This window comes from Callorhinchus milii, unplaced genomic scaffold (assembly GCF_018977255.1).
Source record: "Callorhinchus milii isolate IMCB2004 unplaced genomic scaffold, IMCB_Cmil_1.0 Scaffold6, whole genome shotgun sequence".
NCBI classification, from domain to species: domain Eukaryota; kingdom Metazoa; phylum Chordata; class Chondrichthyes; order Chimaeriformes; family Callorhinchidae; genus Callorhinchus; species Callorhinchus milii.
Window position 1 is genome coordinate 30351640 of NW_024704747.1, and position 26612 is coordinate 30378251.

The 26612-nt window shown below is 39.6% G+C and overlaps 1 protein-coding gene across 2 annotated transcripts; it reads left to right on the top strand.

Annotated features, from left to right (window-relative positions):
• The first annotated feature begins 2967 nt into the window (after positions 1-2967).
• Positions 2968-25758, top strand: LOC103176370 (fibroblast activation protein, alpha). Of its 2 annotated transcripts, XM_007889846.2 has the most exons (27): positions 2968-3284; positions 4043-4130; positions 6479-6517; positions 9827-9913; positions 11038-11132; positions 11597-11671; positions 12026-12078; positions 12307-12379; positions 12959-13079; positions 13299-13453; positions 13840-13934; positions 14113-14245; positions 14380-14424; positions 14627-14731; positions 14834-14898; positions 16598-16651; positions 17339-17460; positions 17853-17900; positions 18230-18328; positions 20130-20199; positions 21502-21696; positions 21888-21942; positions 22198-22297; positions 23145-23209; positions 23820-23892; positions 24244-24317; positions 24594-25758. In XM_007889846.2, exons 1-27 carry the CDS (start codon positions 3279-3281, stop codon positions 24690-24692), a joined length of 2289 nt encoding a protein of 762 aa, XP_007888037.1. In that variant the 5' UTR covers positions 2968-3278; the 3' UTR covers positions 24693-25758. The 2 variants fall into 2 exon arrangements, with proteins under 2 accessions (XP_007888037.1, XP_007888038.1); XM_007889847.2 differs by lacking the exon at positions 6479-6517.
• The last annotated feature ends 854 nt before the right edge of the window (positions 25759-26612 follow it).

The window sequence follows — 26612 nt, forward strand, 5'->3', positions numbered from 1 at the left end:
AGCTTGACAAATAATAATAATAATCCTTGATTTGATATAGCGCTTTTCACGTCGGGAGGACGTCCCAAAGCGCTTCACAGAACACACTGTAAAGTGAATTGACTGTATATTTGTGGGCGAACGCGGCAGCCAATTGCGCACAGCAATGTCCCACAAACAGTCGTAGATTGAAAATGACCGATTTAATATTGTTTTTGGTTTTGGAGGGATTATTATTAGGCTCTGTGTTGAGTAAGGAAACTTGCCCAAGGTTTCGCCCTCTGCCTGGAATTGAACTCAGGTCTCTCACTTGCAAAGCGAGTGCTCTAACCACTGAGCTACAGGACTCCACAATGATTTAACACAAAGTAAAATCAATCTCCCAACAAGCCAGGTCAAACCCAATTTAAAGTAAAGCCCTGCTGTATCAGGAGAAAATACAGTAGAACATTCACTTAAAGCCTCTGCCTGACATCTTTAAGAATATTGTTATCTTCTCAAGGCTTTCTCTTTGTCAGTGTGAGAGCATTTCCTGGATCCCACAGCCTCTGTTCACACCATCTCTGCTTCTAATGAATTGCTTGGTTTATTATTCGCCCAACTCTATCATTACTTCATTAGCCAGAATCAGAATATCTTTACATACATCGACAATAATAATAATAATAATCCTTGCAGTTGATCTACCTTCTTATCACGTCGTTGAGATGTCTCAAAGCGCTTCACAGGATATACTGTAAAGTGGAGTGACTGTGCATTTTGTGGGCAAAACGTAAAAGCCAGTTGCGCACAGCAGTGTCCTACAAACAGTCATGGAGTTAGTGACCAATTTTTATTTGAGGGGGTTGTTGGCCAGGACATCGAGAGAAAGAGAGAAGTTCTTTTCTCTTTTTGAATATCGCTGGGGGATCTTTAAGGTTCATCTGAACAGGCAGACGGGACCTTGGTTTAGTGTCTCATCCCAAGAACATTAAAGTCCTTGATTTTGCCAGACTTATATAGAACAAGAAAGAACGTTAAAACAACTAGGCTTTAAGTGAACTGTCTCAGAATGTTTTTCACAGCATGTTTTTTTGAATCTTATTCAAAACGACCAGAGGGATAAAAGTGGAAATGAACAACAACAACAACAAGATTACATTTCAGGTCGGGAGGACGTCCCAAGGCGCTGGACCACAATTAAGTACAGATGCTTATTTCAAGTGACTCAGAGGTTTAATGAGAAGTGTCTCATGTAAGTCTGGGTAATGCAAAGGAATGGATACTATTTGCTTTGCAGAGTTGAACCAAACAGCTGAACGATTTATTCACTCTGCGTCTGGTATTTTTTAGACAAGCTACCAGTTCTGATCGAGTGCTGGATTGCTCTCAGATCTGTCAACATTGTCCTGTCTTCATTCCCCATCGGCCAAAGCCCTGCTGTTCTGCTGGATATACAGCTGCACAGCCACTGCTCCCACATGACAAATGTAACCCTTTCTTCATCAGCCAGATCATACAATCATAGGATCTCACAGCACAGAAGGAGGTCATTCAGCCCACCGTGCCTGTGCTGGCTCTTCGAAAAAAAACTACCAACTAGTCCCACTCCCCCACTCTTACCCCACAGCCCTGCACATTGTTCCTGTTTAAGTACCTATCCAATTCCAATCCAGATTTTAAAAAACAGAGAGAAAAAAGTGAGTTAATGGATTGGAATGTGCTCTCTCTCTCGCTCTCTGGAGAGACACATCTTGCTTATCTAATTCCGTAGAAGATTAGGCACAGGTTGGCAAGAGCCAAGGCTTGGGGACCCCAGAGTGTGCATTGGGGTAACAGCTGGAGTCTAACCAGCTAAACCCACATAGTTTGAGAACAGTATCTGGCCATCTTTTCTGATAAGAACCACCCTTCCTATTAATAATTTGGCTTGCAGGGTTAACAGGAATTGATTCCCTACCCCCAGTGACTCGTCTGGCCTGCCCCAACAACACAGGTATTAAAGATTAACGAAGAGGAAATTGTTCAGAAGATGGATGTTTATTTACAGGGATTCTATTTCAAAGATAGACGTAGTAACCAGATAAGTGTTGGGGCACAAGAATGGGCAAGTTTGCACCTGAATATGTAGATTATGCATCTGGTGCAGCATTCCAATAACATGATTTGCAACCTTCCTGAAAGTAGTGGCAACAGAACTTCCTGATGCTGTGTAAATACTGTTGGTTGTTAAGCAACATGAGTTCCCGCAGGATTGTAATTGCAAGCGAGGAATTGGGATTTATAATTTCCACTCCACTAATTGGAACTGATCTGGATTGAGATTTCTCTACCAACAAACCCTGGTCAGTTTTTAAATAACAACACCTATTAGAAAGGTGTTATTTAAAAACTAATCAGCGTTAGTTTTAGAAAGTTCTAATAGTTGTTGTTTTGCGATAATCCTCCATGTATAAAGAACATCATGCGTAACATGCTTCCATGGAACAGCAGCTCACTCTGAGTATTCCCACTGTGGGGGAAGGAGAGGGGAGGGAGCAAGTTTACATATTTTCCTCTCTCCACACTAGAAATCCCTCAATACTAGTTAATCTAACCAGGACCGAACCCAAACTTGGCAGGAAGCAAGAACCAGAGGAAGGAAGGCTGCTAATCCTCTCTGTGAAGACGGTACTTTAGGAATGACATTCTTTCTACATTTCATGTCATAACACAACCTGGCTCTGCGGAATACAGTTGCACAGTTCATTTAAGAGTTAAAGACTAAATAACATTCCTGCTAATCTACCCCCCATCCCCCAAAAAAACATAAGACTGCTGAGTGTCTCAATGGTGAGTGCTGTTTATGTTAACCCTAACTCCAGCCCTTACAGTAACTGTGGTGAAAACAGCTGTTTTGCCGACAGCCACATTTGCTGACTCCAATTCAGTGCCTGAGCAAAGAGCATTTTTAGGATTATCTTTATTCCTTGCTTAACCCGCCTCCTTGTCTTATTGCACTGCACACTCCCTGACAAAGGATCACACTTTGCTATCGATCGATTGATTTACCTTCTGGTATTTGGTAAATGTGCAAAACCATTAACTTGCTGGGGGATTTTTTTCGTTCAATGAAAGCTGTGCAGAGAAATTATTAATGTTTGCTCGTCTTCATTAGGTTCATTAGAGCTATTGTCAAGTGTGCTATGTGTGTTGCGAGCCAGGCTAGTGTGTAAGCAGTCGTCTGTGTCTCAGTCCTGCCTCTGCCTTTACCACTATCTGACAAGACTCAGAACCATCAAGGTTTCATCTCCACCAAAAGCACAAGACTTCAGCCGAACATGAAGGTCAGTGAAGCTCTGAAGCTGCCTCTATCTCTCTCTCTCTCTCTCTCTACGCTTTATAATGCAAACACACACTGCACAGAGTTACACTGGGGGGGGGGGGGGGGGTTGAAAGTTGGAGCACGTGTCCTGTCCCTTCTCTTCAGTTCATTCCCTCAGATTCGCAAACACAAAAACTGCAGAATTTTCTATTTGCTCTAATGGATATTTTTTTTAGGGGAGAGAAGGGGGAGGGCGAGGGGGGAAACTGTGGTGTGTTGATTCACCATCACTTCAATCCACGGCTGTTTGTGGGACGCTGCTGTGCGCAATCGGCTGCCACGCTTCTCCCACAGTTAATCCACTTTACAGTATATCTGTGAAGCGCTTTGAGACGTCTTTCCTCTTTCAAGGCACGACTCAAGACCCTCCTTTTGGATCGTGCCTTCAGCCGCCTCTGCCCTCCCTCATCCAAACCCTGTCCCCCCACCACCCCCACGCTTAGGTCCTGATCCCCGACCGTTCTGTGTCTTGGGACGTCCTCCCAACGTGAAAGGTGCTTTACACATGTAATTTTGTTGTAATTTTGTAAATTTTATTGTTGTTGTCTCAAATGCAAAGATTATTATATTGTTATTATTATTGCGTGTCTGAAATTGGATTTCTCAGGCGATTGCTGTTTGGGGTGCTTGGTGTATCTCCCTGCTTTAGGATTAGCTAGAGCAGATTTGGTGCATTATATCCTCTCTCTCTTTCTCTCTTGGTTTCTCTCTCTCTTTCAGACCCTCTTAAAAGTGCTACTGGGGATTGTGGCAACTTCTGTCATCGTAGTGGCTATCGTGGTGCCCCTCGCAGTGCTGATGCCGAGCAGTGAGTTTACTTGACCGTATGTCGCCATGAACTACGTGGAGTCCTGTAGCTCAGTGGTTGGAGCACTCGCCTCACAAGCAAGAGGACCCGGGTTCAATTCCCGGGCAGCGTAAAACCTTGGGCAAGTTTCCTTACTCCACACACCTCTGTTTACCAGCAGAAAGTAGAAACCCAGTTGTTAGTCGATTGACGGATCGCTTTTCCATGGGTAATAATCCCTTCACCAAAAAAAGAAAAAATAATGTGGTCACTTCAATCCACGACTGTTTGTGGGACATTGTGGGTGTAATTGGCTGCCGCATTTTGCCCACAAACTATACAGTAAATTCACTTCACAGTCCTGGAGTGGAGTTCTGTAGCTCAGTGGTTAGAGCACTCGCTTTGCAAGTGAGAGACCTGAGTTCAATTCCAGGCAGAGGGCGAAACCTTGGGCAAGTTTCCTTACTCCACACAGAGCCTAATAATAACCCTCCAAAACCAAAAACAATAATAAATTGGTCATTTTCAATCTACGACTGTTTGTGGGACATTGCTGTGCGCAATTGGCTGCCGCGTTCGCCCACAAATATACAGTCAACTCACTTTACAGTGTGTTCTGTGAAGCGCTTTGGGACGTCCTCCTGACGTGAAAAGCGCTATATCAAATGCAAGGATTATTATTATTATTATTCTGTGCAGCTGCTTGGGACGTCTCGAAGATGTGATAAGGCACTGTATCAAATGCAAGGATTATTGTTATGGTTTCAACAACAACAGTTTGCACATACACTGCGCTCCTCACACGGGGCAGTGTCCCTAAGCGCTCAACAGTGGCAGAGCCTGACACTGAGCCGGGGGGAGTGAGGAGGTGACTAAGCACGGTCAAAGAAGAAAACCTTCAATCGTGATCTAAAAGAGGGGAAGGAGGGGGGGCACGGGGCGAAGGGATTGGGGGAGAGAGAGAGTTACAAAGCCTTTCCAGTTCTTATTTGTAGACTTGTCTCTATCAAAACCTGATGGGGAACAAAATAGGAATAAGCTTGTGGAGAGCTGTGTCTGTTCCCATTATGTCACTCTTAATGTGCTGCTCAGTGCACTGAACTTGCCGACTGTAGCTGTTGCTGCAAAACACGTCCTGGGGAAATATTTGATACCTGTAGCTTTCATTCCGCGTGGTCTGTGCCATTCGGCCAACAACCGAAGGCCTTCAGATCTACTGCAGCTAGAAACCCGTTTGCAAAACAAATATAAGCACAAGCAGGCAGTGCCTTCAGATACTTGTCACGGTTTCTAGTCTTGTCACTTATACCCACCTCATTTTATGACCATTTCTCTGAAGTCCCGGTTCTTTCCAATGGACTCGCTGTTTGTTTTAGAATGAACAGTTGCAGCTTGTGTCAGAGTGTGGATTTGCATCGCATTTATACACAGTACTGTAAGCAGATAGAGCTGGTGGCCATTCTTACTGTCACAGTTGGTTGGATGCACATGAAAGGACATGAATGGCTCTACCCTGGATTCTAATTGCTGTTTCAAGATTTGACTTTTATTGATTTGATTTGAAGCCTCCAAAGCTGGTTGGAAATATTAACAAATAAATATTGGAACAAGAACCTACAATTAAAGCTATCTCTAGTGGGTAATGTACAATGCAATAGATTATAGTATTAGAATTATAATATAGAAAAAAGTCACAGGATATACTGTAAAGCTCAATGACTATATTTTGTGGGTGAAACACTGCAACCAATTGTGCACAGCAGTATCTCACCGACAGCCAAAGAGTGAGTGGCCAGTTTTATTTGGGGGATTATTGGCCAAGACACTAGGAGAGAGAATCTCCCTTCTTTTTCGAATAGCTCCGCGGGATCTTTAATATCCACCTGAATAGGCAGTGGACCTAGTGTTTTCGGGGCAGCTGGGCGTCTGACACACGCAGCAAACTATCCCCATGATTAGAGTCTCCAAACTAAGCTGAGATTTCCATACATCCCGCCTACACATGGAAATCCTAGAGATATTTGTTGGAATGGAATGCGCTCTCTCTCTCTCTCTCCCCCTGGAGGGACTACACCTGCTTACCTAATTCCAGAGAGTATTAGGCACAGGTTGGCAAGAGCCAAGGCCTGGGAGGAGCCCAGAGTGTGCGTTGGGGTAACAGCTGGAGTCTAACCAGTTAAAACTGCGTAGCTTGCTATCGATATCAAACGTATAGAGTGAGATGCTTTGGGGTTCAATATAGACAATATAGAAACATCATGTGAATTGAATCTGATTGTCTGCTACCATCCCTGTAAACCACAACCAACAGCAGTCCATTTGATATATTTATATCTAGTAATCTTATGGGTGTTTTTCCTGTCTTACAGAAACTAAATGGATCCTCTTGGACAAATACAGGGTTTCTCGTAAGTTCAGTAGGCCTCGTTCACTCATCTTGCTTTGTCAATTAATAAATAACCTTTACAAAACCACCTTACGATATTTACAGAAGTCAGGTTAATGAGTCCTGTAGCTTAGTGGTAAAGCAAGTAGAGCAGTCGCCTCACAAGTGAGAGGACCTGGTTTTCGATTCCCAGCAGGGCAAATCACTGGGCAAGTTGCCTTACTCCACACGCCTCTGTTTACCTAGCAGTTAGTAGGAAATCAGATATTAGTCAATTGGCGAATAGTTTTCCCGGGGGTAATAATCCCTTCAAAGTAAATATATAATAATTTGATTGTTCAATCCACGACTGTTTGTGGGACAGACACTGCTGTGCATAATTGTCTGTGCACAATTGGCTGCCGTGTTTCACCCACAAAATACACAGTCAATTCACTTTGTAGTATATTCCGTATTGTTCGGCCTAAAAATAGAATAAATTGTTCTTTGTAAATTATTAATTAGGGAAAAACTATCTAATCTTCAATAGATCAGTATATCAATTAGTTACTGTGAACCAATGTCCTAAACAACATTATGTGTGGCTTTGTTTAATCATTCTTCTGATTGCTTTATCATTTATCATTACCTTCTTACAATCTTTTTGTTCAATTTGCTTACAGCTTATTGCGATAAGTAATAAAAAATATATTATATTTGCATATTGCTGGAGTGGTTAGTTATATCATCACATATTTCTAAAACCATGTAAGGCTTCCCAAAGTTCGGCCAACACATGACAGAACACTACGAAAACTACAAAACATTTTAAAATGTTGAACAAATGTGCTCCATGTGCTGCCAGACTAAAATCTCTGGCCATAATTGACATTCTTTTTGCTTTTGGAGAGGAAAAGTTCTGGAATTTTGCCTGAATTCAAATGTCAGCAAAAATATTCATTATAATTAATAAAAATGGTCCAGTCCAGTGTATAAAGGGTGACTTGGACACCTTTTTTGTTCTCATATTCTTAACACATAAAAGTGTGAAACCCAGCAGTTGTCAAGTGCTAAGCAGAGACAGACATGTTTGATTTCAATTGTGACTTATTGATATAGAATACAGCAAAACTTTCAAAAAATGAAAGCATAAATGTTTCTAACATGTTGACATTCTACAATGAGTGACCAGAGAGTGTATGGGTTACAACACAACAATATCCAATCTTACACATCCTCCTCTCTGTTTGAGAATTGCATTTGAAACCGAGCCAGAATTCAGGACTGTTCTGCATCAGGAGAAAACTAATCTGTTTATTGTCAAACTCCAATTCTCTTGTATATTCTGATGTACGTGGATGACTGAGAACTGTTTCGTTTTGGAGTATGAATTATTTTAACTTTGTAAAACGTGTGGAGTGGTTAGTGTGTGAAACGTGAGCTTCTTATATTTGAAATGTATTTGAGCTCGCAGTCTAGCTTACACTGCAGTACCGTGCTGGCTGAGTGCTGCATTATCAGAGGCTCTCCTCCAAATGAGATATTAATAATAATAATCCTTGCATTTGATACAGCGCCTTATCACATCTTCAAGACGTCTCAAAGCGCTTCACAAATATACTGTAAAGTGAATTGCGGCAGCCAATTGAGCACAGCAGTGTCCCACTGTACTGAACAATATTTTTTATTCATTGTGCTATCAGAGGTAGTAATGCTGCATATTTTTTACAGGGGTTTAAATTAAAAATATATATATTTATTTTGTTACCTGACTAAATAATTCATGCAATTTGCTGTTTTGCATTAAAAAGTAGTATTTTTTATATTTGTCTACATCTAATACACAAGATATATCTCACCCACAACATACACAGTCAATTCACTTTACAGTATATCCTGTGAAGCGCTTTGAGACATCTGGAAGACGTGATGAGGCGCTGTATCAAATGCCAGGATTATTATTATTATAAGATCGCAAGACACAAGATATCTAATATTACAAGATACATCACCTCATCTTAATCAGTAAGTCTTTGCTGGGACTAAAATAATGGATTATAAATGTGTCAAACAGTGGTGGACCTCTCTTCCCTTGCTGGGTTAGACAACAATGACTCAACTGCATCTAGTCTGTCTGTCTCAAGGAATTAGTCGCAACACAGTACGACATAGAGCACTGACATAGCAGCCATTGCCCTCGGCAGCATGTGATGTGATGAGTAGTTACTGTACAGAAGGTTCGGGGAATAATGCTCAGTGTGTATTGTTAGACTCTCTGCAAAAAAAATCTAACCAGACATTAACCCCCTCTCTGTCACTGACACTGAGGAATGCTGACAACTCTCTCGCTAGCTTTCCTCCAATGTTTGTCTTCCATGTTTATTTGCAGATAAATTGTGTTTAGGACATTGTGGTTCACAGGAGCAATAATAATAATCCTTGCATTTGATATAGAGGCTTATCACGTCTTCGAGACGTCTCAAAGCGCTTCACAGAATAAATTGTAAAGTGAATTGACTGTGTGTTTTGTGGATGAAACACGGCAGCTAATTGCACACAGCAGCGTCCCACAAACAGTCGTGGGTTGTTTATTATTATTATTTTGAAGGGATTATTATCCCTGGAAAAACTATGTAGGATTATGAGGCATTACAGATCCACTTTGGGACACTGTATTTGACATTCCTAAATGCGTATACTGCCAGACATACTCCTCTCTTTGTTGTGAATTTGTCATTGCCTCTAATCCATATGTGATCATTTCATTGCATGGTCCACAATCAGTGGCTAATAATATGAACAATAACCATAATCATAGAATCATAAAATCATACTGCACAAAAAGAGGCCATACGGCCCATTATGTCTGCGTCGGCTCCTAAAAGAGCAACTCAATCCCACCGGCCGCTTTCTCTCCATAGCCCTGCAATCCTGTCCTCCCCAAATATCCATCTACTTCTCTCTTAAAAGTTGTTGTTGAATCGGCTCCCACTACCCTTTCAGGTAATGCATTCCAGATCCCAACAATTCGCTGTGTGAAAAAAGGTCTAACCTTTTGGCTGCTGAGGGCTGGATACCCTATTTGAGAAACATCCGCGGGCCACATAAGCAATATTTTTGTGTTTTCCTTTCCAGAAACATGACATAGCATTTACAGGTGGAGGAGCGAGCAGGTGGGACAGATGAAATGGAGACAGGGGGCCGGATGTGGCCCACGGGCCGCCTATTGGAACACCCTGTTCTAACTCGTGTTGGGTTGCAATGAATGTTTCTTATATATCAGTTTCCTACAGTGATTATGCTTCAAGCAAACCAATTTTGCTTTTTTCTTTCTTTGCATTAAAAAAACAAGAAAAAGATGGACGTCCAAAATTCACTTTAGATGATTGTTTCAACGACATTTACAAGTACAAAACCCACAACGTCCGATGGATCTCAGGTAACTCTCGATCAACTTGCATTGACTGAGGCTTCAATGTATTATGCAATAGTCCTTTTGTTAATTGCTGCAAAAGCTTTTTGCACTTTAGACGTTTTTTGACCTATAGTTTCAAGGATATGTGATTTGATTTCAAGATCCTCATCCTCACCTACAAGGCCATTCACGGCCTTGCTCCCTCCTACCTCTCCAACCTACTATCCCCCTACCTACCTGCCCGTACCCTCCGTTCCTCTGGCTCCGGTCTGCTCCACGTCCCCCGCCCCAACCGCCCTACCATCGGTGGTCGGGCCTTCAGCCTCTCAGCCCCGAGGCTCTGGAACTCCATCCCCAGTGCCTTCGCCGCTTCCTCCCTTTCCTCCTTCAAGGCCGGTCTCAAAACCTTTCTCTTTGACCGTGCCTTCAGCTCCCCTCTCGACTCTCTTCCCCCTCCTCGCTCCCTCCCTTCCCTCCCCTCACCCTGACCATTTCCCCCTCCTCGCTCCCTCCCTTCCCTCACCCTGACCATTTCCCCCCTCCTCGCTCCCTCCCTTCCCTCCCCTCACCCTGACCATTTCCCCCCTCCTCGCTCCCTTCCTTCCCTCCCCTCACCCTGACCATTTCCCCCCTCCTCGCTCCCTCCCTTCCCTCCCCTCACCCTGACCATTTCCCCCCTCCTCGCTCCCTCCCTTCCCTCCCCTCACCCTGACCATTTCCCCCTCCTCCCTCCCTCCCTTCCCTCCCCTCACCCTGACCATTTCCCCCCTGCTCGGCTCATGACCCAACTGTGCAGCGCCTTGGGACGTCCTCCTGACGTGAAAGGCGCTTTATAAATGGAATCTTGTTGTTGTTGTTGTTGTTGATGTGCACAAATCTCAAAAGTTTATCAGGCTTTTAAGAACAATGATAAAGGTCTGTGAGCAGGAATTGATCTGGGTTCATACAGCAATAAACACATATATAAGGGTTTCCTCACACTGGAAAAATATTAGTAACTTGATACAAGTTACAATACAACTTACATTTATTTAGCACATTTCACATTTTTTAAAATTAAAATAGAATTCTAATCCTGAAACATGTTTTTATTCTAAATCACTGTGATGAGTAATATTTTGATATCATTTCAATATTAATATTTTCAGAGAACGAATACCTACATAAAAACGTCGACGGAAATATCTTGCTCTATAACATTGATACAGACACTGTGAGCACCCTTCTGTCCAACAGCACTTTTGTAAGTACAGCACTTGTTTATAGTGTAAAAGGTTTGTGATATGACAACATGTTTGATGACTTAACAAAACAAACATGTGTTTGAATAAAATATTTTTAGGATAATCAGCCGGTGACACTTTACTGATATCTTTCGGGTGCGACATTTCCATTACATTTAAAAATATCTAAAGTAGCAAAGTATTATTATAATAAGTAAACCTGCAAGTAACGCTGTAGTGAAAATCACTGGTCGCTGCCTGGTGAAAACAACAAACTTCAATTTAACCATCTCTGACAATCTAGCAATTTGATGTCTTCAGCATTCTGGTAATTCAATTGTAGATACAGAGGCAAGCGAGTCTGTGCCTATAATGACAAGTGTAGCTATGACTTTAACAGGGATTTTCATGTGTAGGTAGGATGCAATGGAAGGTTCAGTTTGTGCTCATCCCAAAAACATGTCGTCAACTTTCATTCTAATAGGAGCAAGTCAAATCTGATGATTACTTACTGTCACCTGATGAAAAGTTTATTTTACTTGAAAGCAACTACACAAAGGTAACGCTATATTTTTACATTTCAAGGTTTTTACTTTTATTATTTTATTGAGAAGACATGTGGCAGATATTAAACCTGTGCTTCTTTGTAAAACTACAAAGTGGAGTTTTAGATAGACATCTGTATAAAAAATAAGGGTATGGTGAGGGGAAAGAGTAGGAAAAGTGAAATGCTAACACAATACCGGCCAATGAGCCAAACACCCTTCTCTGTACTGACATTGTTATATATAGAGAATTATTTCTGCTGAATGTAAAATGAATTCCCCAGAATGTTAATAGAAATAGGAATACCTGCTTCTAATAATTCTACACCATACACAATACACTTAATTCTCTCTTACTTTGCTCACAGACTTGGAGGCATTCCTACACAGCATCTTACTCCATTTACGATTTGAGTACTGGGTTAGTTATTCTTGCTGCATGTACATCATTATTACTGCATGACCTGTGCGCAATTGGCTGCCGCATTTCATCCACAAAATATACAGTCAATTCTCTCTACAGTATATTCTGTGAAGCGCTTTGAGACGTCTCGAAGACGTGATGAGGCGCTGTATCAAATGCAAGGATTATTATTTATTATTATGACAAGATAAGGTGATGTTTCGCCGTGTGATTTTTCTCCCTCAGCAATTTTGTGTCTGACGCCAAGCTCCCTCACACGATACAGTACATCACCTGGTCCACAGTGGGTCACAAACTGGTTGGTTCATATCCCTTTCACTACTTCAATTGAAGTCTGAATGTTCAAATCGTTAAGCTGTTTAAAATTTAGTGTTACTAATCAATAACGCTTATTAGACTAAACTAATTTGAAGTTTTGAGAAAAATACCTTGGGATGTCAGCAAGTTAAATATATTAAATCCACAAAATCGTAGAAGGATATTTTGGAGTATTTGAATGTTTCCACTTTTGGTCACTTTCAGTGGTATTTCTAGACAACTGTGTTCTTTGTTCTTTAAAAATATGATGAGGATGATGATCTTTAAGGAGGAGAGAGTTTGCTGGGGGGCCAGAGTGGTCTGGGGGAAGCAAGGCTGGGGGGCTGCGGTGAGGAACTGATCGAGTTATATGGAGTCCTGGAGCTCAGTAGTTAGAGCACTCATCTTGAAAGCGAGAGGACCTGGGTTCAATTCCCGTATATATATATATTATAGTATATTCTGTGAAGCGCTTTGAGATATCTTGAAGATGTGATAAGGGGTACATTAAATGCGAGGATTATTATAATTATTGTAAAATGCTGAGAGAAACTCTCAACAAAATACTTTCTCCCTTCAGGTCTATGTTTCCAATTATAATATATATTTGAAATCTGAACCTAAAAGTGCTGCCATACAAATAACACAGAATGGGGAGAAAAATAAGATTTACAATGGGATCCCGGACTGGTTATATGAAGGTAAGTTGAGGTCTAATAATATTGTATTTCATCAAGATTTTAAAAGTTACACCTTTAATAATTTCATACAATTTTTCCCCTGATATATCCTGAGAAGCTCTTTGGAACTTCTCGATGGTGTGATAAGGAGCTGTATCAAATGTAAGGATTATTATTGTTGCTGTTCATATAGTGCCTGCAATTACCAGAAAACTGATGGTGTCTCTCCTGTTCTTCTAGAGGAAATGTTTAGCTCAAATTCTGCTTTATGGTGCTCAACCGGTGGGAGATTTTTTGCTTATGGTGAATTCAATGACACACTGGTTCCTCTGATAGAGTATTCAACGTACGGTGATGGGCAGTATCCAGAAACAACAGAGATTACATATTCCAAGGTAAGACATTGTGTATTGTTTTCTTTTAAAAAATATTTGTTCACATTCCTGCCTTGACAAACAGCAGTGCCAGACACAGAGCTGTTGGTTTATTTTATTGGTTCAAATGCCTGTATTTCTAAACACACAAAAAAAGTCCTTGTAATAATATAACCCTTAAATTAAATTAATAAAATTATGTATTATACAAGGATGTTTGGTGTTTTTTATTATTTTATTATATAATATTATAATATGAATATACTTGTGTCTGATATGACCAACAAACCTTCATGAATGGTCGTTCTCTGTAAATAATAATTTTCTCTCAAGTAGAACAATTGTACTAATTATTAGTGCGAACACCCGAACAAAATGTTTCAATTTTGCTTTCTTCCTAAAATCAGGCCGGAGCGAATATTCCTACAGTTAAGTTGTTTGTTGTAGACACCACCAATATGACGAATGTGCAGCTTCCAGTTCCTGATAATATTAAGTCGAGGTAAGCCTTTTAACCAAAGAAGAATTTTGTTTTACATCCGGTTTACAATCCACAAAATATACATTCAATTCACTTTACAGTGTATTCTGTGAAGAGTTTTGAGACGTCTCGAAAGGGTCAAAAAGATTATTAAATGCAAAGATTATTATTATTATTAACATCTTTCTTTTGTTTGCAGTGAATATTATCTAAGTAGCATAACATGGGTAACAAATGAACGGATTGCTGTCCAATGGATTAAACGAATACAGAATTATTCCAGTTTAGTCATCTGTGATTTTGTTGCACCCGACAGTTGGGATTGTAAAATGGTGAGTGATTTGGACCACATTGTTTCAGATGTCCTTGATAATGTTGTGTAGTAATAATAATAGTAGAATACAGAAGTACAGAAATGAGATATGTGATCGACTTTAATCCCAATTTTATTTTTATTAAACCCCAGAAACAATCATCTATTGAAACAAGTTCCACAGGGTGGATTGGTAAAGTAAGTAGCATCAGTTAGAATACTTTATAGATATATATATATCTTAAATAGCTAACATTTAGATATTTAAAATGCTACATTAATAGGTTACATTAAAAATACCAATGGTTTAAATGTTGTTTAAAATGTTTATGATCAAAGAATGTTTCAGAAGCAACTGTTTTTATGAAATTGTTCTACTGATTATTCACACTGTCTGCAGTTTCGTCCATCAGAACCTTTCTTTACTTCAGACGACACAAATTTCTACAAAGTAATGAGCAATGCTGAGGGATATAATCACATTCACTATGTGACTGGTACTAAAGTGCGTAAACCAAATTTTATTCTTTTCAATTTGTAAAAAAAAAATGATTTCTGTAACAATATTATAATGATTTAAATCAATGCTCTTTCATTTCATTTCTAGGCCACACCAATTACCATGGGAAAATGGGAGGTTATAAGCATAAATGCCTTGACAAAGGACACCCTGTAAGTTTAAAGAGAATAAAAGAAATGCTATTTCTAGCCTATTCCTCAAAACAACACATTCCATTGTTCAAATGCCATGTACTGTACCTTAATTTGTGCTTCTCTCATCCCTGGTAACATCCTAACGAATCTAGGTTGCACCATTTTATATTGCTTTTATATTCTCAATCCACGTCTGCTTGTGGGGTGGGACAATGCTGTAAGCAATTGGCTGCCGCGTTTCGCCCAAGAACACACAGTCAAACCACTTGACAGTATATTCTATGAAGGGCTTTGAGATATCTCAAACAACAATGATAAGGTGCTGTATCATAAATGCAAGGGTTATTATTTATTCTTCCTATATCAGAGTGCCCCAAATATACCAGATGCTCAAACTATGGCTTAACCCAAATCTTGTGCAAGTGCATTACCTCCTCGCTGTAGGATTGTATACCTCTGAATATATAACCAACAATAGTTTTTTTTTATGATCTTATTTACGTAGAAGGTGGATCGAAACCCTTAACAACCGATTCAATACAGTAACGCAATAAAAATAGATAAAACTTATCAACAACATGAAATCCAAAGGTTGAGCATTATCCCTTGTCTGACAAAGACAATTTGAATATTTGACTTTATTTCGGCCATAAATGTTTATATTGATTGAACTAAACATAACTGCTAATCCTTTTTATGATTTTTTTTTTACGTCTCTCTTAAAATGCTTTCCAGAGGGCTTTATAGCCAAACTCCTTTTACAGCATGAGGGGCTGAAAACCATATGTTGGAGTACTTAATAATAATAATAATCCTTGCATTTGATATAGCACGTCGGGAGGACGTCCCAAAGCGCTTCACAGAACACACTGTAAAGTGAATTGACTGTGTATTTGTGGGCGAACGCGGCAGCCAATTGTGCACAGCAATGTCCCACAAACAGTCATGGATTGAAAATGACCAATTTATTATTGTTTTTGGTTTTGGAGGGATTATTATTAGGCTCTGTGTGGAGTAAGGAAACTTGCCCAAGGTTTCACCCTGACCTGCCAGGGATTGAACTCAGGTCTCTCACTTGCAAAGCGAGTGCTCTAACCACTGAGCTACAGGACTCCACAATTGGTATAGTTTGGGCACTCTGATATAGGAAGAATAATAATCCCTGCATTTATCATACAGCTCCTTATCACGTCTTCGAGACACCTCAAAGCGCTTCACAGAATATACTGTAAAGTGATTGACTGTAATATTTGTGGACGAAATGTGGCAGCCAATTGCGCACTAGTTTAGCAGTAAACCACCAATATACAGTGCCACACAACCTGGGGTAAGATTTAATCCCTTTACACAGCCAACAGAGCTGGGAATACAGATTCAAACTCCTACACAGCTTCGCAGAGCCTAGGGCATAAGCTCTATCTATCATCCTCCTAACAGCTTTCACATTCTGAGGCTCAATCTCTTCTCCCCTTAGAATCACAGAGTGTAGACGGCAGGTTTAATTTCTCCAAACCTATAATGAGACTGTTTGTGGGACGCTGCTGTGCGCAATTGGCTGCCGCGTTTCGCCCACAAAATATACAGTCAATTCACTTTACAGTATATTCCGTGAAGCTCTTTGAGACGTCTCAAACACATGATAAGGCGCTGTATAAAAAGGCAAAGATCATTATTAGTAGTAGTTTGATCCTCATTGTACATCTTATCTTATTTGCAGTTACTACATCAGCAATGAACATGAAGGCTATCCGGGGAGGAGAAACTTATATAAGTATGTTTTGAAAGCAATATGTTAATAGTTAAAAGTTGATAAAGGAATAAATATTTAATGTGCTTTTTTATTTGTTACTTTTCTTAAAGAGAGATTAAAAATAATTTCAGAGAGAGCGCCCAAATTTATCTGCTCCTGTTTCCTTCCAAGTCAGCTGATGTAACGAAGGACAAAGTAAGAACTGTGGCATCTGTCACTGTGCTATCTGTTTGTTTCCTGGGAAACCAGGCATAAGCCGTTTTAGCTGGTTACACTCCAGCCGTTACCCCAACACATACTCTGGGCTCCCCAAGCCTTGGCTCTTGCCAACCTGCACCTAAAACTTACCGGAATTAGGTGAGCAGGATGAGTCCCTCCAGGGATAGAGAGGGAGAGAGAGAGAGAGCGCCCGCCTTCCATTCCAACAATCTAGCTCTGGGATTTCCATGTGTAGGTTCACAAAAGACATTCCATCAATTCTAATTACCTTTGCAATTATCAATGACAGAATCCCAGTGTTAGTAATTCAAAAACCAAACCTGCCGGACCTGCATAGTGAAGAACAAACATATTAGAATGAACGAACATGCTTATTGATCCACAGCACAACCCAGCCTGCCTCCTCGGCAGTCGCATTGTAGATGGATCTTGATCTTCTTTCGCCAGAAAATTCTTATGTTCTTTATTTTCCATTCTTTTATTCCCTAGGATTGGAATTGGAAATCAATCTGAGAAGAAATGCATCACTTGTGATCTGGATGTGAATAGGGGTCAATATTACTCTGCATACTTTAGCAAAAGTGCTAAATATTATGTGTTGTATTGTTATGGTAAGTCTATCCCAGACTATCCTCCTCCTGGGGGGGATGGGGGGGAATGTAAGGGGGTAAGGTGACATATTTGCCAAATGAATGTGGGAATCGAACCAGCCCTCTGTGACGGTCTCTAGTCCAGTTCCTGAGCCAGGCGGGTCCACAGCACAACCCAGCCTGCCTCCTCGGCAGGACCTGGAAGGGCCGACTAGTCACTGGGAGCAGGGAATCCTCCTCCTCAGTTCCTGTTAACCCTGCAGCCAAATCCTTAACGCGGCGGGCGGTCCTAGCTGGACAAGCAGCGGGAAAGCTGGCCAGACAGTGATCACAGAAAACAAAACCAAGAACAAAATGCAGCAAATCAATAAGCATGTTCGTTCATTCTAATATGTTCATTCTTCACTATTCAGGTCCTGGAGTACCTAGTGTTAAGCTTTACAATGCCAGTACTGATCAAGGTAATCTAATTTTATTATCTTTGAAATGGTTGAAGTCTGAAATGGTTTATTATGGAGCCCTGTAGCTCAGTGGTTAGAGCACTCGCCTCACAAGCGAGAAGATCTGGGTTTGATTCCCGGACAAGGCTGAAACATTGGGCAACTTTCCTTAATCCACACACATCTGTTTACCAGCAGTAAGTAGGAACCTGGTTGTTAGTCGATTGGCAGATTGCTTTCCGGGGGTAATAATCCCTTCAAAACAATAAATAAGTAAATACTGATCATTAGTAGAGTAAGATGCCATTTTAGATGTGTGTAAAACTAAAAAACATGGGTTTTATTTTAAGAAATAAAAACTCTCGAAGACAATAAAGAATTGGAAGACGAGCTCAGGAAGATTCAGATCCCTACAAAAGTACTGAAATCTCTGCAGCTGGACGGCACAAGTAAGTACAATGGTTAGAAGAAACCTTAAATACGTTTAAACCACTGAAAGTAAAGCTATAGCTAATTTTCCAGGTGTAAAAGAAGCATAAATCAAAAAATAATAGTGTGGTCACTCAACCCATAACTGTTTGTGGGGCACTGCTGTGCTTAATTGGCTGCCACGTTTTGCCCACAAAATATACAGTCACACTACACTTTACTGTGAAGCACTTTGAGACGTCTCAACAACATGATAAGGCACTACATCAAATACAAGGATTATTATGATGATTATAATAGCTACTATTGACGCTATGCTCACTAGTGAACCCACAATCTGAAGTCAATCAGCAAAGCAAAGATTAAACAAAAAAAATTAATTGTAATAATATTCCTGAAAAAAATATCAGCAGTTAAGAATAACTAAATTGTAACACTTTACTAAACTGTGTTGTGAAATCTAAGTCTACATTACCTGAGTCAAACCTTCTGTGTTAATGGCTGTGTTGAACTGAAGTCGTCAGCACAATACGGAACAGATAGATATTGGCATTCTGATACCAGAGGCAACCTTTGTTCTGTCTCATGTGTCTCAAGGCAATATTTGCCACCATTTTACAACTCACTGTTAAAGATCCAAGGTTCCGCATCAGTCGGGTGTCTGACACGTATCCCATCACCGTTGCTTAAGAGTCTCCAAACCAAGCTGAGATTTCCAGGCCTCCCTCTACACCTGGAAATCCCAGTGAGAGATTGTTGGAATGGAATGCGCTCTCTCTCCCTGGAGGGACACGTTCCTGCTTACTTTATTCTGGAAAGTATCAGAAATGCTGCAACCTGTACTGGAATTATTGCTGCTGTCAATAACTGTAACGTAAAGGTGCTCAATGAGCAAATAATCCCTATTTATCAAATAAATTATGAAATGAGTAACAACATCCCTATACCACAGGCGAGGTGACATTGACACACACACAGAGTTTCAATCTAAGTCAATTTGTCATCTTTTACCTGGTGTGTCAGCTGTGATTTTCTATTTAGTAAATGATTCCCCTATTTGGTGAGGACCTGAGGTAGCGCTTAGGACTGGTGTGAGGCAGAATGTCTCCTGTTCACAGTGAACAAAGCCATGTGGAACCTTGGCCCCTTCTCATCTGGAACTAATCCCCGGTCCTCTCCATTTCCTGTTCACTTCCTATTTCTCTTTCCCTCTGGTATCTAATTGACCACAGCAATAGCCTGTTCTCTACACCCTGTTTGTGTGGAGAAACGTTACATCAGCCATCAGCCATCAACTCTCCTAAGCTCTCTAAGTGGCCAGGAACCCAAACTAGTATCCATAAGAGAATCCTCACTTTATTAATCAAACACTGAGAGGCTGTAAAGGCTATGTACCGAGGACATTTCTCACTTGAGGTCAACACTCAATGGCATTATCTGTGAGTGATGCAGTTTAGTACTCTTTCCAAAGTAAATCTAATCCCAAAGCTATAATATAGCAAACAATGAAATGTGGCAGAAAGTGATTTGTTCTGAATTTGCTGCACAACGCGAGCTGATCGGAAACCATAAGGTGCAGTTGTCAAAATTCTGTTTGATAACTGGTTACTGTTTAACGTGTAGGTTTGAAAGGACTGAAAAGTATGACAGATAAGTGTGTATAGATGGGGAAGTGTCTTTTATTATCCATTAAAAATGTTTGCTTAACGTCAGATAAGTAAAAACTAAAAAGTGGTGGTGTTTGATCTTATGTCCTATTCAAACGCAAATTGTCTAGTGCTAATGGCAATCATGTCAAATGTTTTAAATGTTTTTTTTCAGAATACTGGTATCAAATGTTCCTTCCACCAAATTTTGATGAATCGAAAAAGTATCCTCTCCTCATTGACGTGTAAGTCAATTCCTTAAGCAATTCTGAAACCTATTCTGAAGAGCATCGAGGATGTTGTTTTGTGTCATTACTAGATATGATTGATAGCAATTAAATCAGCTGCGACATATTCCTGCTCCCACCTCCCTCTGTAATGTCTTGCCTCAAATTCCAAAACTAGCAAAATGGCATAGTGAGAATCTGGGTTTGTAAGTATATAGCGGCTTTTACATCAGTAGATGTTTCAAAGTACTTATTGTCGGGTCCTGCAACGTATTGGTAGAGCACTCGCCTCGCAAGTGAGAGGACCAGGGTTCAATTCCCTTGGGCAAGTTTCCTTACTCCACACACGCGCCTCTGTTAACCCAGCAGTAAGTAGGAATCTGATTGTTGGTCGATTGGTGAATCGCTTTTCTGAGGGTAATAATCCCTTCAAAAAAATGTTGACACTCAATCCACGACTGTTTGTGGGACTCTACTTTGTGCAATTGGCTACTGTGTTTTGCCCACAAAATATACAGTCAATCACTTTGCAGGTTATTCTGCGAAGAGCTTTGAAACGTCTCAAAGACGTGATAAGACTCTATATCAAATGCAAGGATTATTATTATTAAATTATTACTATTGTTGTGTTGCAGAATCAATCTCATAATGACAAGTTATAAATGAGATGCAAAGGGATCTAACATATCATTGTAAGTGCCACACATTTGCTCTTACAGTAGGAATGAAAATTGTATTCTGCATCTAATGTATGTTTAAAGAGAACAATGCAGGGAGACAGATGATCATTGGTATTATCTATTCTGTCCCAATACAATACATTGCTGCAGATACTGCCCTCTGTTGGCTTTCTAATGGCAACTTTGTCTGAGAGCAGCTCTTCCAATTTGTTTTATTATTTACTGTTAGAGTAGATAATAATAATGAGAATAATCCTTGCATTTGATATAGCGCCTTCTCACATCATCGAGACACCTCAAAGTGTACAGTATACAGAATATACTGTAAAGTGTAGTGTCTGTGTATTTGGTGGACAAAATGTTCTAACTTCATCCGCTTTTGTTCCTCAATGATCATACAACATCCACAAAGCAGCAAGCTCTACTGAGTTGACTGAATAGTGACATAAAACCTGTCAACCTGCACATTCAGTCAGTCAGCCTCGAAAAAATTTGGTAAGGTTAATGATAAACGAGTGATGGTAGGAAAAATCATTGACTCTCCAGGAATAATCCAGGAAAGGGGGGTAGCAGTTTGGTGGTTTTATTCTCACTTGTAGAGAATTGTGATATAAATCTATTGCCATGATCTATCTTGTAGGTATGGGGGACCAGCGAGTCAGAAAGCGGACGCTCGTTTTTCCATTGGTTGGGCAACGTATCTTGCCAGCTCAGAAGATATTATTGTCGCCAGTTTTGATGGACGGGGTAGCGGGTTCCAAGGTGACCAAATAATGCATTCACTGTATCGCCGGCTGGGCACGTATGAAGTGGAGGATCAAATTAGAGCAACAAGGTACAGAATCGTTCAATGCTATGAATTTACCAAAAAAAAGTACGTGCTTTTTTTAGCTTGAAATTATTGAAAACATTCCCCGAGTATAAATTGTCGTTGAGGGATAAAGAAAGCGCTGTCATATAGTTCTGAACCATTTTCCATCGTTTTTACACTTTTAAAAAAAAATGAAATATTTTGCTTCTTTGTAGAAAATTTATTGAATTGGGATATATTGATGAGAAAAGAATAGCAATTTGGGGATGGGTAAGTTCTTATTCCTTTTACAATCGTTGATGTCCTGCGATCTCTTTGATGTTCGGCAACACTAGGAACTATAAAATAAGGTTGACTCAATTGGTCAAAAAGTCTTGGTTCAAAATCGCAAAACTCCTTTGATTATCTCAACTGTCAATCATTCAATCACAGGATTCCGAATCTAAACATTACCCATTTAATTCACTATCAATGAATCAGTGTTTTGTCACTGATGTGTAACCAAATGTTTTCGATCCCCTTTAGTCTTATGGAGGCTATGTTACATCTATGGTACTTGGAGCCGGGAGCAAAGTGTTCAAGTGTGGAATGGCGGTCGCTCCTGTGTCAAATTGGACATATTATGGTATGTTCTAATCTCAGACAAGATAAGCATGCAAACTACAAGAGCGTCATATCATTGTCACACGGCTGAAAAGACCAATGTGTGGTGTCCACATGTGCATCGGTTTTCCCCAAGTGGTTTCGTTGGTAAAGGCAGGAATTGTGCGTTTGCTGCTGGCCAGTAAGATTGGGATCTTCAGTTGTGCAATAACCCACACGTTAGGAGTTTCAATTCCTGATTAACCTGAACTTTGCGATCTTCTTCTCCATTATTGACTGCAGCAAACTGTAGTGTTCAAATGTATGTGTAAGTTGAAAGATAGAAAGCAATTTAATACTACATATCATGGCCCAGAGTGAGGAATGGCATGCGTTGTATTAACTACAAGAAGAATATACTCAATACATGTTCAAATAACAAGCAGCGTGCTGTAGATACATGGTTGGTACACTTTGGAACATAGGAAAAGGAGGAGACCATTCAGCCCCTCGAGCCTTTCCACCATTCTATTAGCTCACGGCTGATCTGTACCTCAACTCCAATTACCCGCCTTTGCCCCATATCCCCTGACCCAACAAACATCTATCCACCTCAGTCCTGAAAATGTGAATGGATCCAGCCATAATCTGCAGCCTTTTGGGACAGAGAGAGAGAGTTCCAGATTCCCACTGGCCTTGGGTGAAGTTTCTCAGTAAACAATTGAGTTGTTGTCACAAGTCAGAGAACACAAATGTGTGGAATTACTGCAATCAGTGAAATAAAAAAAGACATATTTTTTAAGAAACAAAACCACGTGAATGTATGTACGTTTATGATGTGTAAGCTTTGCTTACAAACTTTCTTTAAAGATGTGTTTCAAACATTACAGATGCGATGTATGTTGAGCGTTATATGGGACTCCCAACTGAAGCTGATAATCTTAAATTCTACCGGGTCAGTCACAATTAACATATTATTCAAGTATATACGATTTTTTTCATTCAGCAAGTACAATTTTCGAATAGTAACCTCCAGTTATTTTAGGAATCTACAAACTCAAAGCCTTAATAATAATGATAACATTTACATTTATCTAAAATTTATATATTTATCTAACGGGTCTCCTACTCTTATCAGTTAAATGGGTTTATTAGTATTATCGATTTTAAACTTTTGCTATGCATTTTATCTTGAACCTGAACTCAAACTGGACTAATGCATGTTTTTATTTTCATGTATTATTGCTACATAAAATAATCCTTGCATTTTTAATTAAATTATTTGGTGCTTTTGTTTTCTAATAACAGTAAGAAATAATCCTTGCATTTGATATAGCGCCTCACGTCTTCGAGACTTATCAAAGTGCTTCACAGTGAATTGACTGTATATTTCTGTGGGTGAAACACATTTTCTTTTTATCATCTGAAATAAACTCACTAGTGTCATGTCATTACAGTTTGGACAATCCTTTAACGTTCTGCATTAAATGGTCAATTTATAAGTATATGGTAATATACTTATAATATACATCTTGTAATATACTTTTAATGAAATCATTTTGCAGAATTCTACTGTGATGCAAAGAGCTGAGAACTTTAAATTGGTTGATTATCTTCTCATCCATGGAACAGCAGATGGTGAGGCTTGAAGCATTTGCAAATCATTCTGTATCTTCCAATAGCTTAGGCAAATGATAGTTATATTTAAACTCAAGATCGGAAACCAATCTGCGAAGCAAATACTGAGCAAGCAATAATACTTCATTACAAAGCATTAAGCATCCCACTTAGCATGGGAGTCATTTTCTGCCTATGTTCGCTGAACGCACACGGCATGTGTAAATTTTAATGCATTATAATGCTTCCAAAAGATGTCAGTGGCATTTTCTTTTTAATGTGTCATGATGTTCATCTAATGTAAGTGGAAGGTGTTTACCACAGCCTTAACATGTCAAACAGACTCTAAGAGATCACTTTACTGTCTTTCAGATAACGTTCATTTCCAGCAAGCTGCACAGATCTCAAAAGCTCTTGTTGATAATGGAGTGGATTTCAGCGCAATGGTAAACTGTGGGCTAATGCTCTCTGGAAAACTTATTCAGAGATCACCACTTTCTTATACATTTTTCATATTCAACTGTTAAACGCTCCCCAATATAAGTCAGTATATGAATAACGGTACTATTAATTATTTAATAGTGATAATAATAATAATCCTTACGTTTGATTTAGCGCCTTATCACTTCGTTGAGACGTCTCAAAGCATTTTACTAATGACTGTGTTTAAAATTGCTTTGTGAAAGAATAAATGCTGATTCTCATGTTTCTTCTGGTTTCAGTGGTACACAGACAAGGACCATGGTCTGAGTGGTCATGCCAACAAACATGTCTACACACACATGTCCTATTTTCTCAAACGATGTTTCTCTCTCACTTAGTAATGCAACACCTACTCTGAAGTTCGCCAGCCAAAAGACTCCGACTGTTCTCATTAACATTTTATTTCAAGTGTTGTTGTTGGTAAAAGTAAAGCAAATCAAGGCTAAGAATGTTTTATTTTGTTCTATTCATAATAATGTAGAAACCATAATACACAAGTTTTTGGTGCCTGATTCGCTGCACCTATATATTATAACAATTGATTTATGAGTTCCAGATTATTTTAAGTACATTTCACCACACTTCAGTGATGTGTAAAGCTGTTGTGATCATTGCCAGATTGGCTCACACACACAAAAGAAAAAAACTTTAATGACTAGTGCATAAACCTGATATAATTTCACACAAATTATAATGACTATTTTTGCTGTGGCAAACATTATTCTCATTGCCATTTGCTAATACTTCACAAAATAGTTGGTATTTGTTAAACAGAAATTCAACAGTATCTAATAGTTTTTAAACAGCTTCATGACTTCCTTTAAAATTATTGGAAGTCAACAGAAGGAAAATTGAATTGTCCACTGTCACAATAATTTCTGGTTACTGTATTGTTTTTTATGTAATTTGGAAAAACTACAGTATTTGTATGTCTCATGTGACACCTCACGCTGTGTCTCACATTTCTCAAGCATTATTGATCATTAAACCTATGTGAAGCTTCAAACCATTTCTTCAATGGCAGTAATGTTAACATCAACTTCTTTGGCAGCCAAACACACACAGTTTACATTGTTCCTTGATGGTATTTCTGCAATCCATGCCTGTCTGTGGGACACTGCCATGCGCAATTGGCTGCTGCATTTTGCCCACAAAACACATGGATGATCCACTTTACAATATATTCTGTGAAGCGCTTTGAAACGTCTCGACCACGTGATAAGGCGAGGACTGTATTATCTTATTGTTGGTGTAGAACAAGATCGTGTGAGTTCTACACAAGAAGTAAAGAATTAGAAGTGAATAAATATTTTTAAAAAATATTCAAGGGCTTCCATTAATACTCCATGATAGGTTTCAAAATACATATTGTAATCAATAAAATATCACCTCCTTTTTGAAGAATTTCAGTGGTCCTTTTTACTTTGTGTGAATGGTCGCTTTGAATGGATCTTGACAAATTACCATCTCCTAATGTTCGCATTGATGAAAGGAAAAGCAGTGCATTCTCCAAGGCACAGTATATATTCTATTTATATTTTAATAGTAACCCGATTCCTTACGCATGGCACAAATGTACAACATTGACTGAGTTGAAAACAAAGAGAAATGAAAGAAACCCATTCAGGGACCGTGTATTTTGAGCTCTTGTAAGTGAACATATGATTATAGTTAGACTTGTGGCGGACTTCGATGAACAAGAATTCAAAAATTGGAATTCTGTAGCTCAGTGGTTAGAGACCTCGCCTCACAAGCGAGAGGACCTGGGTTTGATTCCCGGGCAGGGGGCGAGATGTTGGGCAAGTTTCCTTACTCCACACGCCTCTGTTTACCAGCAATCAGTAGGAACCCGGTTATGAGTCAATTGGCAGATCACTTTGGGGGGTAATAATCCCTTCAAAAAATAATAAAAATAGTAATTTGGTCACTCAATCAACGACTGTTAGTGGGACATCGCTGTGAGCAATTGACTGCCGCGTTTCACCTACAAAATATACAGTATATTGACTACAGTATATTCTGTGAAGTGCTTTGAGACGTCTCAGAGACGTGAGGGGGCTGATTCTCTTTATGCTTCTATCACCATAGAAGCGGTTCTGCCTAATTCTCAGCACGGTAGGTTTGGAGAAATTAAACCGGTCGAGGATTGAGTGACCAAATTATTATTATTATTAATTCTATTTGTTGGTTTGGTACAGATTTGCTGGTCCCTTCTGACCAGTAAATCTGTACCAAATCATTTCTGATCCCTTTGCAAT

Bases quoted from the DNA above. Each gene is read 5' to 3' on its own strand.
- LOC103176370 (XM_007889846.2), top strand. The intron at 14,246-14,379 runs GTGAGTGATTTG...ATTAAACCCCAG, and splicing joins ACAGTTGGGATTGTAAAATG to AAACAATCATCTATTGAAAC. The intron at 23,210-23,819 runs GTCAGTCACAAT...ATCATTTTGCAG, and splicing joins ATAATCTTAAATTCTACCGG to AATTCTACTGTGATGCAAAG.